Source organism: Alosa pseudoharengus, unplaced genomic scaffold (assembly GCF_046254945.1).
Source record: "Alosa pseudoharengus isolate Yale_2024_CS ecotype anadromous, Long Island Sound unplaced genomic scaffold, YU_APseudo_1.1 YU_APseudo_1.1_scf_18, whole genome shotgun sequence".
NCBI classification, from domain to species: domain Eukaryota; kingdom Metazoa; phylum Chordata; class Actinopteri; order Clupeiformes; family Clupeidae; genus Alosa; species Alosa pseudoharengus.
Window position 1 is genome coordinate 22,978,216 of NW_027468650.1, and position 13,970 is coordinate 22,992,185.

Here is a 13,970-nt window from a genome sequence, read left to right on the forward strand (position 1 = left end):
CATGCCCCCTTAAGACCAACATACATAAAAAAGGTGGACCTCCTAGGCCCTATGGTTCTCGAGATATTCACAGAAAACTGTCTCCGGCCACCTACAGGCCAGTTGGTGTATAGTAACATAAATTAATTTATTGTGTGGCCCCCCATGAACGGAATTCCACAAAATTTGGCGTGCATACAGAGGGTGTCATAATGATCCTACACCCAATTTTGTGCAGTTTTGACTATGTTAGGTCACAGATACCTTCAATTACAAAACCTCATTTTTACTTTTTTGTATTTAACTAGGTGGCGCTATACATGAAATGAGTGGTTATGGAATGGGTTGACATGGCCCCTTGAGATCAACATACAAAAAAAAATGGTCCTCCTAAACCCTACGGTTTTCGAGATATTCACAGAAAACTGTGTCTGCCCTACCCTCCTTTCGGGGGTCCAGTCCAGCGGGGGGGGCTACAGATCAAAACGAAAAACGATGGTTCCATGCTATCCATGTGGGGTTACATGCCCACCAAGTTTCGTGTACCCCGGTCTTTCAGTGTCCCGGGACTCATTGACGGAAATTTGGGCATGCGAAAAAAAAAAATTTAAAAAAAAAATAAATAAAAAAAATCCGCTTCGCACAGCGAAGCGGCGGTCATATAGGTTTAGTCAGAATTTTTTTACAATGACAATAATCCTAAACATATACAAACCATCATTCTATAAGGAAAAAATATTCATTTCCATATTTTTACTATACTGGATCGTTCTTCTTGACAAAGGTATACTGTAACTCCTTATAATGAGTCCTTCTGAAGGCCTTTGGGTCAAAATATTAGTTGAGGTCTTAGTTATGTCAAGTTGACAAATTGACTATTTCAAAGAAAATCTCTCTTGGATATCTCTAGTTGGCAAATGGGAAATTGTAATGAAGTAACTCCATCAGAGTCAGCAACATGTCACAATATCGGAGCGACAGTAAGTCAACGTGGAGGTCGAGGGCGAGATGTAAGCTGAGTGCTTCTGATGAGTGCTGACCTTTAGGCATGTCTCTAGCAGCAGTATTCCAGTGGCCCTGCTCTGAGAGAGGCAAGGACCTGCATGGGGCATGAGAGGGATGATTTCGGAGGCATCACACAACAATGTCCCCTTTCTTCCAGCGCGTTTCAGGGGGAATGCAAAGAATTTCAGCATGACACGTCTGGGACACTGCCCGCTCATACACACACATGCACAGACACACACACACACACGCACAAACAGAGCCCTCCATTTTGGATCGGGCTTTTATCCAAAATAGTTTGTCGACAATGCCCCACAATGTTTTCTGTCTTGAGTGCGTGTGTCTGTGTCTGTGTGTGTGTGTGCTCTGCACTGCGCAGTAAAAGCAGGGGCAAGGTCCAGAAACAGCAGCTTATCTTCTGTTCGCTGCTTCTGTAGTATTTGCCCTGACCCTTCATCAGCTGAGCATACATGACCCCCAACCAGGCTACAGTTCACATCTCCAGCCATGCATTGTGTGGAGCCCACCCGCAAATCTCCCCACCCGCAACCCCCCACACACACACACACACCTGGCTTCACTTCACTGGTTTGCAATTCATTGGAGTCAAACTCTGTTTGATATCCGCAAATACATTAAAATCAGCTCTGCCGAAGCCGCTGCAGGATTTGGACCTACCTGACTGCTCCCTTTCATCTTTGTTGAGATGCCAGCAGAAAAACAACCCCCCTTTTCCGCCGCTCACCTGCCCCAAGGACGTGCGTCCTATGTGTATTACACTGATGGCCGTTCAAGGCTGTGACTGCAAGCCGAACACAATGTATGGCGACAGGAGACAAAAGTCTGGAGCAGGCCCCTGTTTTGGTACGGATAGAGCGTTTTGTTGTCTCTGCCTGTGTGCGTAGAGCACTGATAAATTGATTGCGTCAGGCGTGACACTATACACTCTTCCGTATATTAAGCTGCTACACAGTGGTCCTTGTACCAAAGCGATGCAGAATGCTGAGGTCAGCCCTTTCCAAACCCACGTTATCTCTCACAGCAGGAGCGTAGCCACCAGCTCACAGCCGCCTGGAAGAGTTAAGAAATATATGGTCATAACTAAAAAAAACACACCTAGGAATGAAATCTAGTCATAACATGGGTTGTTTCATGTTTACTGTTGTTAGTATTAATGTGTATGTCTACACGCATTTGAAGTTTTTCACATAATTCATTGTTAGCTGACACTGGGTCTCAATTCTTGTTGATAATTAGGTCTGGGTGTTGTCACTCTAAGGTAGAATAATAGAACTAAGGTAGAATAATAGAACCTTTCTAAACAGAATGCCAATAAAGGCAAATGTTAACGTTAGACAAATAATGTCATGGTTTTCATTTCTGTTGCTATCATATGGACCTGTCTTACTCAAGACTTGAGTTTAGTGTTGCCACCTTCCCAATGTCTCTTTTCTTTCTCTCTCTTTTGCTCTCTTTCTCTCTGTCTGTCTGTCTGAGAGGTCTATTGTCAGTAGTCTAATGGTAATCTGATTCAATTAGTGATAGGTGCCACCTTGTCCCGTGTTGTTGATGTATTTGGGTTTATGGGTTATTAAGTAGCCATTTGAATGTGTCCTAGATCCATAAAGTTTAAATTCTGTTAATGAGCTTTATTGGCACAACGCTTTCAAAGCAGTATTGCCAAAGCCAACATATTTTAACAGCAATGCAAATAGATGCAATATTGCAATTAATGTTTTATGAGGTCTTGTGTTTATATGGTCTTGTGTGTTGTTTTATGCTTTGGAAAGGGGAATATGTACCTTTTATTGGTATGTTGCACGAGAGGCTATAAAAAGAAAGCTTGACTGATTGAATATTAGTTTGACATTGCCTCGTTCTCTCTCTATTTCTTTCTTTCTGTATTTCTGTGTCTGTGCCACAGTCTCCATTGATGACATTGAGGCAGTGCGTCATGGCCGGCAGTCAGAGGGGCTTCAGAAGCACACAGACCCAAGTGTGGAGGAACTCTGCTTCTCCATCATCTTCAAGGGCCGGCGCAAGAACCTGGACCTCATAGCCAGCTCTGTCGAGGAGGCCAAGCGCTGGGTGACCGGCATGGATAAAGTAATCACCAACATGCGTGGCCTCAACCGACAGAAGACCAGTGAACAGTATCTTTTTTTAAAACAGATTTCGACAGACAAAGCCTGGGTTAGAGGGCCTTAAGCCAATCATCCCCACTAAAATCATGGAATGCCACTCCCTCATATGCTGTAATTCATGAACCCAATGGTTTTAATCTTTCACTTCATTTAGAAAACAAATTTGACATTTTCAAGCCAGATGGTGGTTGTTTATTTGTTTGGTAATGAATGCAATAGCTATTTGAATTTACTTAACATTTTGAGAGCCATCACCATAGTATTAATAATTTTTAATAGTTCAGTAAAAGTGTTTTAACCTGTAGAATATTTCAGTGCCCCAGTGATTGCAGTAATTGAGCAACCTTACATCAGTAGCTTAGTTGGATCTTCAACTGCATGCGCAAAGCGGACAAGAACAAAGACAACAAGATGACCCTGAAAGAGCTGAAGCACTTCCTGCGTCAGATAAATATTGAAGTGGACAACACGTACGCCGAAGAACTCTTCATCGTGAGTAAATAAACTCATCAATCATTGAGCACAAATAACTTGACCTCCATCATCCCAAACACCTCCCGAACACATGATGACTAAGTAGCATCCTGTGTGTATTCTTGGGGTATTGTGATGTTTTTGGCCATGACATTTGCCTCCCATTTCTGCCGATTGTCCATCAGAAATGTGACAAGTCGAACTCGGGCACCCTGGAGGGCTCAGAGATCAAGCACTTCTACGACCTGCTGACGCACCGCGAGGAGATCGACGTGATCTACGGGAAGTATGCGCAGACGGACGGCCAGATGAGCGCCGTCAACCTGCTGGACTTCCTGCTGAACGAGCAGAGAGAGAGCGCCACCATGGAACACGCCATCAAACTCATTGAAAAGTATGAGCTCGATGACTCAGGTGAGAGAGGTCTAGCATGACTGAAGTCATGTAGTAGCTGCATCTATGTACACATTGTTTACATTCTACACATTCCACGCTGTTTACGTACATTGTTGACATTTTTGTATCAGCATTTTTTTTATTCAAAAACATACAATTGTATTTGGTTGAAGTAGAAATGAAGTGCTACAGAGAGTGCAGAGCATACCTTTACAGACATAATTCCCAATGATATTTAGCATTTTACGTGTGATGGGGAATCAATTTGCATTGCAGCCAAGCAGAAGAAGCATATGACCAAAGACGGTTTCCTGATGTATCTGCAACAAGAGGAGGGGCTTATCTTTAACCACGCCCACAAAGAGGTGTACCAGGACATGACTCAGCCCATAAACCATTACTTCATCTCCTCCTCTCACAACACCTACCTGATGGAGGACCAACTCAAAGGGCCCAGCAGCACAGAAGCCTACATCAAGCAAGTCATAGCAATCTATCCTGTCTACAGAATTAGTAGTCCTTAAAGTCTACACCAACATTGATGTAATGGTGTTGATTGGGGTTGGCTATTTGGCCAAGCTTAAAGGTGCAGTATGGAGGATTTAGTGTGATCTATAAGCAGAAATGGAATACAGTTTTAGTATAGTATGTAAGAATTAAATAGAATGTAGGAATAATAATAATAAGATGGATTCGAACCCAGGTCCCTGTGGGCACTTGGACCCAAATATGATACTGACTCTAGTTGCCACACCCCTCGGAGCAAGGTTTAATAAAAGAGGAGCGCATGGTGAAAAATGCATCACTTTATTGAGTGTAAGATAAGAATAAACCCTGCGTTGCGCTTTTCGCCGGGTGTAAGACAGGGCCCAGTGAGAGAGAGAGTAAAATCAAGAACAGTGTGTTTCTGTCATCTAATGACAGTAGTATGCCAGTGATGCAGCCCAGATCGATTGTGACATGCTGGTGTTTCCGTGTCCTCAGGGCGCTGATGAAGAGCTGTCGCTGTGTGGAGCTGGACTGTTGGGACGGACCCAACGGACAGCCCATCATCTACCACGGCTACACACTCACGTCCAAGATCCTCTTCAAAGACGTCATCAAGGCCATTAAAGAATACGCCTTCAAAGTGAGTCCAGATCAACTGTCATAGGGATAGGGTTCACAAGCCAATACGTTTTTGAGCAGCTTCGAGAATCAGTCTTCATTCACCCATTTTCCCTCTAACATGTGGATATGTTGAATGTAGTCAAAGGTATTCTGAAATTCTAATACATTATCTTTCATAAAAGAGTTCCATGAATTTGTGTTCAGATCTATAATTCATCAGCAGATGTTTTCCTGGAAAACTAATCTTGTTGGCCTTAGTTTAGTAAGGCCCAATCACAGTATACGCTAACCAGTGGTGGTTTAAGTCCCTTTTCCACTGCATCAGTTCAACTCGCTTTGACTCTACTCGCCTCATTTTTTGTGGTTTTCTATCAGCAAAAACTGGTGGAAAAAAACCAAACCATTTTTGGTATCACCTCCGTTGAGGTTCCAAGTGAGCTGAGGCGATACCAAAAGGTGACGTGAAAGTATTGCAGGTTACTGATTGGTCGCTAATGACATTGCTGTCTTCTGGACAAGCCCGTCATTTAAAACAAATACCTTAGCCATACTGCACCAGCATGACAAGCAGTTAACGTTAATAACGTAATGCAGTCTAGGTCTGAAAATTGCTAACAGCAGGTGTGTTAATTCAAATGAATAACATCCTGCAGTTCGTAAAAAATGAGTGTTCTATCTCCTTGTGAATTAACAAACGGTTTCTTATGGATTAAAATGAACATTAACCCAAAAAAACAACATGCCAGGAGTCAGAAACAAACTCCCCTGCATTGCTATGGCACCGAGCTACATTAAAGAGGGTACGTTTTTGCAGTGGAAAGGGAAAAGCTGGTACCAAAACCTAGTAGAGAAGAGTAGAGTAGAGGTGAGTTGATTCAATGGAAAAGGGACTTTTGTAAGGCCCAGTCACAGTATACAGTAACCAGTGGTGGTTCAGTAAGGCCCAGTCACAGTATAAACTGACCAGTGGTGGTTTTGTAAGGCCCAGTCACAGTATACGGTAACCAGTGGTGGTTCAGTAAGGCCCAGTCACAGTATAAGCTAACCAGTGGTGGTTTGGCAGAGAATTTGCCCATAAAGTCACTAGACACGTGCCATCGCATGAAAGCAACTTAAAGTCATCTCAACTCAACAATCACATTTATTCATACTTCAGCTGCCATTACCATCAGTGTTTATATGCTTTTTAAAATATAATTTGGGTATATAAAGATATACCTGCAGTGTGCATTGAATCATTCAGCAAAAAGTATAGTCTGAATCATTTTGGCAGTAGTAGACCTCTACGGTATGTAGGACTTGTTGCAACCTGACCGTGTTGTAAAGGTCGTGAAATACCACTTGAGAATGAGAACCTGCAAATTGATTTACATAAAAGTTCCCTGTACTAATATTTATTGTGTTCCATAGTGAACACATTTAAAGCATTAGGTACAGCTCTTATGTAATCAGAGATGGATTACTGGATGGGCCTACCGGGCCCAGGCCCAGGGGCCCAAGGGGTCAGGGGGCCCTGAAGCCCAAGCCATTGCATGGAGTCATTGCCTCAATATCAACACATCAGGATGTAGGCTATGAATCTGATTGAATCACACACACACACACATATGCGACAATTAGTGGGGGGCCCTTAATACATCTTGGCCCAGGGGCCCGAAAGTTCATAATCCGTCCATGTATGTAAGGGAGCTCATATAAGGAAGTCTAATAGGGAGGTCCTAGTGTTGTGGTTAAGGAACTTGGCTAGCATGCAGTAGCCACAAAATTCTCCGGTTTGATTCCCCGCATTGTGCCCTTGAGCAAGGCACTTAACCCCAAGTTGCTCCAGGGAAATTGGCCCCTGCAACTGGTATCTGCGAGACACTTTGGATCATAAAAGTGTCAGATAATAAATAAATAAATAATGAAGCTGATGATATTCATTTGTTTACAAATAAATAGCATCACTGCTATTTGCACTTGCATATCAACCCAATGAGTAGTGTGTTAATGTGTGCTGGTTTGACCACGATGGACCTGTCTGTTTCACAGACCTCGGAGTACCCGGTCATCATCTCCCTGGAGAACCACTGCACGTTGGAGCAGCAGAAGCTCATGGCCCAGCACATGGTCTCCATCCTGGGGGACGCCCTGCTCACGCAGCCCCTGGGGGACCAGATGCCCTCATGTTTCCCATCACCAGAGGTCAGTGCTCTTTTTATGTTATTTAAACATAATAAAAATGACAAATAATAATGAATACATAAATAAATCAAAACAAAAAAACAGAGAAATATTCAATGAAGAGTTTTTTTTTTATGGCCAACATGATTTTAGTTGTGATTTGCACCAAGCAAACCAGAACTGGACTGCTTTAGAGGTCAAAGAGAAGTCAAGTTCACAAGTTTTGCAGATGTTTTAGACATAAATAGACTGGGAAACAATTATTTGAGTTTTTCAGTTATTATTTGCATAGATTGGAGCATGTCTGTTTATGTTGTTAGGCCAAGTCTGTTTTGTTGCACCACAGCCAAATATAGACACTCCCAGCACTCCATGTAATAAATATAAAGTCTTTCAACATCTTCCCCTAGTTCCTGTTTACCGTTTCCGCGAAATCAGATCAGATTGCTCAGAAAGGGAAAGGAACAGAAGGAGACGTGTCAGAGGGTATCATATTTGTGTGAAAGTTTTCACCAATTTTTTGCACTGCACTCCAGAGCACAGATGTTGCCTGAAGCGTGTACTGTACCTTTAAGATCCAGAGGCCAGGATGGAATAGGGGTGTTGGGAAGAGGGATTTCCTTTTGATTGGCGCGAGAGCAGAATTCTGTGGACTATTTACAAGGCATGGGTGGAATGCACACAGCTGGCTCGTATGTTCCTCTTCAATGTAGGCTTTCTGATTAGTCGTATCCCACTTCGTTGTGTTAGCGTGCAGAAAAACTCTTGTAGAGAGAGTTCGGGTTTACATGACACTGTTTTTGCCCTGGGATAGAGAGGAGAGCTCTGTGGTTGGCAGCACCTGGAGAGAGACACACATGCATGCTTATACATGCACCATCAAATACACACACACACACACACACACACACACACACACACACACACACACACACACACACATGCACACGCACACACATTCACATGCGCACACACACACACACACACACACACACACACACACACACACACACACACACACACAGACACACGCACACACATTCACATGCGCACACACACACACACACACACACACACACACACACACACACACACACACACACACACACACACACACACACACACACACACACACACACACACACACACACACACACACACACACACACACACACACTCACAAACAAATGCGCAGGCCTGGGGGAAAGGAGGAGATAGAGTGAAGAGTCTGACACCTGAGACAGTCTAACTTTCCAAGCTTCATCACTCATGAACAAAACGAAATGCTAAAAGGGTGTAATCCATACTCCCTCTCCACACATGACAATAGGGAGCCGGTCATCTTACACTGTTATTCTTCTCCTCTGCAGGGACAGCATACTATGTACAGATATAGACAGGGAATGCCTGTGGTGTGTGTCTGGAAGGGAATTTATAATTATCACTTACATAAGGCTGTGCCGGCACCCATTGGTTGCCTGCATGGTGTGACTGGTTATTATGCCGCCACCATTTCTCAGTTTTTTTCTCTCTGTTTTTCACTGCCTCTTTGTTTGGAAAATGGCTGTCACTTCACCCTCCTATTTGTTTCAGGAGCGTCTGTGAAACCAAATGAGTCTGCTATAATTGCGGAAAAAAATGTTGCAATTTGTTTAACAGAACTTCATTAAAGTTTTACGATCTGTTTTTTGCTTCTTTTTTTTCGGCCATAGGAGCTGAAGGGGCGCTTTCTGATCAAGGGCAAGCGGCTGAACAAACTGGATGCTGCCTTCAACAACAACAGCGCCGTGGAGGATGGCAGCGTGTCTGAGGAGGACGAAGCGGCCGACTGCAAAGAGAACGGCCAGAAGCCCAAAAACAAGGTGCGCCTGCCTGCCCGTGAACGCCTGCTACGTGCAGTCAAATCAAACACTCAGTGTTTACATACATGTATGTCAGATCAACAACCTGTCCACTCATGCACTGGTCACTTAACCACAGACCAGACCAAACCTACACAAACAAATCTAGACCCTAGACATATTTGCCTAGACAAAAGCTGTGGTGAGTTTGTTCTTAGAGGCCAGGTGAGGAGCAAAATGTATCAGTGAGCTGTTACCATTTGGCAACTCTCTGCTGTCCTACAGTATCAGTAAAGGCTAGAAATGCCCAAAAAGTGTCTGGTCAAATATTGATGTAATGAGACATCAATTCAATTTCTTTCCAGCCATCCAAGATTAAGCTGGCGAAGGAGCTCTCTGACTTGGTCATCTACTGCAAGAGTGTGCACTTCAGTGGCTTTGAACATGCTCGCGATAGCCGTGCCTTCTACGAGATGTCCTCCTTCAAGGAGGGTAAAGCTGTCAACTTGGCAGATACATCAGGTAGGAACTACAGTGACCTCCCATGCCTCATATGTGGTATGTTACTAACATACAACCGTTGCTGTTTCTGTCGTGCTGTGGTTGTTGCCCTCACAGTCAGTCTTACGAAGACATTTCACAAGCACTTATCTTCTCTGGTTGTGTCCCATCAACAACTGTGGGGTTGTACTTCATGGCAAGTGTTGCCATGGTTGTTTTGTTTGTCCTCTCTGTTTGCCTCTGCACTAACTATGGCATAGGGTACTCTCAAATGAGAACATTCTGTAGGTATTAGAAGATGCTGATTGTCTGTTGTTTCCTTTGACAGCCACAGCCTACATTCACCACAACATGGACAAGCTCAGCAGAATCTACCCAGCTGGCTCTAGGACCGACTCGTCCAACTACAACCCTGTGCCTCTGTGGAATGCTGGCTGCCAGATAGGTATCACTTGTCACTTGTTGAATTAAAATGGAAGATACCAAGCTTACAAAGTTAAATTTATACCTGCTACACATATACGCGTGACTTGCGTGAAGCGTGAAGTGTGACTTGTTAGTGTTTAAATCATGCCAAGTGGTTGTTTTTCAACCTAGAGTTTCTTCCACCGGTCCATCCTGCTTACACTGGAAATAACTTGTTGCCTTAAAAAATAAGCTGTGGGAGGACTTTTACTTTCTAAACGAGCAGTCTCTAGGTACTTCCTGCTTACATAGGGAGTGAGCACTAAATACATCCACTTCCTTTGCAGTGGCCCTGAACTTCCAAACGCCCGGTAAGGAGATGGACCTGAACCAAGGCCGCTTCCTGCCCAACGGGATGAGCGGCTACGTCCTCAAGCCCGAGTTCCAGAGGGACCCAGCCTCCCAGTTTAACCCCAAGTCCCTCCAGAAAGGCCCATGGTACAAGAAGAAGACTCTTCACCTCATGGTACTCATCTGTCACTCCTCTGTTTACAGTAAAAAGCTCCCAGTATTTACATAAATTTAGTTAGCTGACACTTTGGTTCAATTAAGCAATATGCCGCAAGAGGTGGTGGTTTATAGTGATTTTATAACAGCTAAGGAGCATTGTTTAGCACAAGGTGAATTTTTTATTGTGACCTAACAAGCTTATTTACTGCAATAAGTTTGGGTACAGGAACGGAATATCATCCCTCTAATGCAATCTCATAATGAGATGGATTGGGGTGTGTTTACAAACAAGACTGTTATCAGCTCGTGCCATCTACTGTACCCAGTTCACTCCAGTGAATGAATGATTAACGAGCGCTGCCTGGGAGAGTTTCCTAGTTAATCAGACGCTCTAGGTGTTGGCTCTGTAAGTCAAACAGAAGGCCTGCTGCTGACTCACTCAATTCCCCTTTCGCTCTGGGTGTGTTCCCTCAGGTGATCTCAGCCCAGCAACTGCCCAAGCTCAATAAGGACAAGTGCAAGTCCATCGTGGACCCCCTGGTCAGGGTGGAGATCATTGGCGTCCCGGCTGATGCTGCAACCAAAGAGACGCGCCACCTTAACAATAATGGCAAGTGGATTTGCCAATACATCGTTGTTACAGTACTATTGGTTAAAATGCGCTAAGCACCAAACCAACAATATGGTTAGAGAAATGAAACACTCTCTTCAGGAAATAAAGTCCTATTGAATATTTTTCAACCATTTACTAAACAAGCTGATTTCAAGTAGCACAGTTCCTCAGCCAGGTAGATGAGCTAATTAGTTAAATGACCCGTGTTAAGTGTACAGGCAGAACCAATACATGGTAGGACTTTTACTTTCATATTTGCCCACTTCTGATTGAGACAAAGTCTAAATGACAATATTTTAGTTATAGTTTAATCTGACAGAAATTAATATTATTTGGTGAGGGGTTGGTGTTCGGTGCAGAAATGTGAAAGCTGAAGTAATGGCATTTTGCATGCCCTGCAGGCTTCAACCCCATGTGGAATGAGAACTTCAAGTTTGATGTGCACGTGCCTGAGCTGGCCATGGTGCGCTTTGTGGTGGAGGACTACGACTCCACATCCCAGAATGACCTGATTGGTCAATACTGCTTGCCCTTCACCAGTCTACAGCTAGGTAAGTCAGCTATCCTGCATGTGAAAACAGCAGCCTCAATGTTTTGTGGAATGTGATGCATATAGACTACAACAGCAGTAAGTTTAACACACCTTTTGCAGATGGTAAAATATATTACCTGGTAGGTATAGGGTTTGTGGGGTAATTGAATGAACCAATGTAATGACCATTGCTAGTAAAGTGCTGCTAATTCGTGGTGAGGGAGAACAGTCCTGGTGAACGATTTCATCAGCCTTTGGCTTGTATCTGCTCAGAAGTGAGATAAGTCTGATGAAGATTGCCATGGGTGCCCAATATGCCCTCCCAAAGTGGGGGGTTGTGATTTAGATCTAAAGCTGACTTCCTGTTTCTCTAGGTTACCGTCACGTTCCACTGCTCACCAAGAGAGGTGCCATCATAGCCTCCGCCGGACTCTTTGTGCACCTCATGGTTCTGGATGCAGAGTAAAGCTGGACCAACATCTAAAGTCCAAAGCTCAATGCAGAGACAATCAGACGTGCTTCGCCATTGTATCTTAATATCCCTCTATTTGTACTGGCGAGGCAAAAATATGCCAAATTATTATATGAGAGTTGCATATTACAGTGTATTGGTAAATGGCTTGAACCTTGTTAAAAACATAATAGGGGAAGTTTTTTTTATGTCAGCTGAGAGGTGTAGGTTGTCATGTGATGGGTAGGAAATTAAAATGTGAATGGAAAAAAATTGAAGTGATCTGAACTCACTTCAGAGAAAGTGTAAAAACGTTCACAGAACGCATCAGGAGGCAATCTGGCAATCTGGGATGTCTCTGGCATGCAGTAAAGTGGTTTGTCAGATTGGTTTAATTATCATCTAAATTAATACATGCAAGTCAGTGGACGTTTATGACTCACTGCAGTAAGCATTTAAAAGGCCAAAAATTGTCTAGTACTTAAAGGAGTCATCATATACATGTTTTATATTAATACTAAATGTTTTATTTTGCTCTCGAAATAGGGAGAGTCATTTGTGTCAAGGCCAAAATAGACAAAATTCACACAACAAAGGCACCTACTGAAGTCATGGAAAGTGACTCAATGGCTGTCCAGCTAGATGAGCTTAGGCTCAGTGTGCCTTCAGACAGCATAACATGCATGTACTTTTAAAAAGCTACACAGCATTTAAACAGGGGCAACCAAAGCTGATTATGAGGAGCTGTGAGGTTAATTGTCAGGTTTTTCTGAGTAAGATTATGCTATTGGAAGTAAAAGTTTATATCATTTAACGTATGTGTGATCATGCTATTAGCTATAATTGTCTGCTATTCTTTGCTTTCTGATGGTGTAAAGCACATTGATATGCCTTGTGTGTGAAATGTGCTATACAAAAAAAACGGTCCAATCTTGCCTTTATGTATAGACACAATCCACAACTTCTGCTTTCTGTTAATAATATAAATAATGCTGATGTTTCTAAATGTTCACAAGGTTGCCCTCTGGTGTCTGAAATGAGTAATGCTTATGCAATGGGATGTCTGACTGGACTTGTTATGGGTCCTAATGTTAATGGTTTATCAGTATTTGTGTGAAATATAAACATTCTGTTTAATTGAAAATGCCTAAGATGGAGGGGAAACACTGACATTGCACAATATGTTGCATTTATAATCAATGTTTTTTTTATGTTTTATTTTACTTTAAAGAGTTATTGTAATCATACTAACATACATCTGTATCTGTAAATACATCAAACGTATTGCATTTTTGTTGTTGTATTGTTGTTGTGGTTCTCAGAATATCATTTATATATATTTAACTTTTTATGTTCTATCTTGATTTGACTGTATGCGTTTTTACTTACTGTTAAGTGCCTTCTTTGGGAGTTTGGTTAAAGGACTTACATTTTAGTATCAGACTTTCAAGTATGTGCCTTTTCATTCTGATAAAAAAATTATTTCAGAAAATGTATGATGAAGTGCACTTGTCTAGAGGGGTCATCATAGATTTACAATTTACAAGAGTATATTTACATGCCATTCTCACTCAGTAAACAATGTATGTATGTAAAGGTTCTTTAAAGCAACACAATGGAAGAATTTTTATTTATGACCCCTTGGCGTCAATATTGAATGCCACTTAGTGCTGAGATGGTACCCTGTTCTACATGGAACAATTAAATGGGTCATGATCCACCCTGGTCAACAACATTTCATAGTGCAATATCAAGTGATCCGGGTGTGCCCTATCCATGTCAGAGACTTCATTCTTCATATTATAAATCAGTGTGGGATCAAAATTAATGAAGCCTTTATGTTAAG

At 42.6% G+C, this 13,970-nt stretch overlaps 1 protein-coding gene across 2 annotated transcripts in view; it reads left to right on the forward strand.

The window, feature by feature from the left end:
* The window catches only part of plcd1a (phospholipase C, delta 1a), a 30,002-nt gene extending 16,636 nt beyond the window's left edge, over nt 1–13,366 (forward strand). For both annotated transcript variants that reach the window (XM_076290599.1, XM_076290598.1), the window contains exons 3-15: nt 2,909–3,137; nt 3,491–3,620; nt 3,788–4,016; nt 4,275–4,476; nt 4,983–5,127; nt 7,140–7,292; nt 8,984–9,133; nt 9,478–9,634; nt 9,942–10,058; nt 10,366–10,544; nt 11,003–11,138; nt 11,543–11,692; nt 12,048–13,366. In XM_076290599.1, the coding sequence (XP_076146714.1) occupies nt 2,909–3,137; nt 3,491–3,620; nt 3,788–4,016; nt 4,275–4,476; nt 4,983–5,127; nt 7,140–7,292; nt 8,984–9,133; nt 9,478–9,634; nt 9,942–10,058; nt 10,366–10,544; nt 11,003–11,138; nt 11,543–11,692; nt 12,048–12,139 (2,069 nt within the window). In that variant the 3' untranslated portion in view covers nt 12,140–13,366. The remainder of the gene's footprint in view (nt 1–2,908; nt 3,138–3,490; nt 3,621–3,787; nt 4,017–4,274; nt 4,477–4,982; nt 5,128–7,139; nt 7,293–8,983; nt 9,134–9,477; nt 9,635–9,941; nt 10,059–10,365; nt 10,545–11,002; nt 11,139–11,542; nt 11,693–12,047) is intronic.
* The last annotated feature ends 604 nt before the right edge of the window (nt 13,367–13,970 follow it).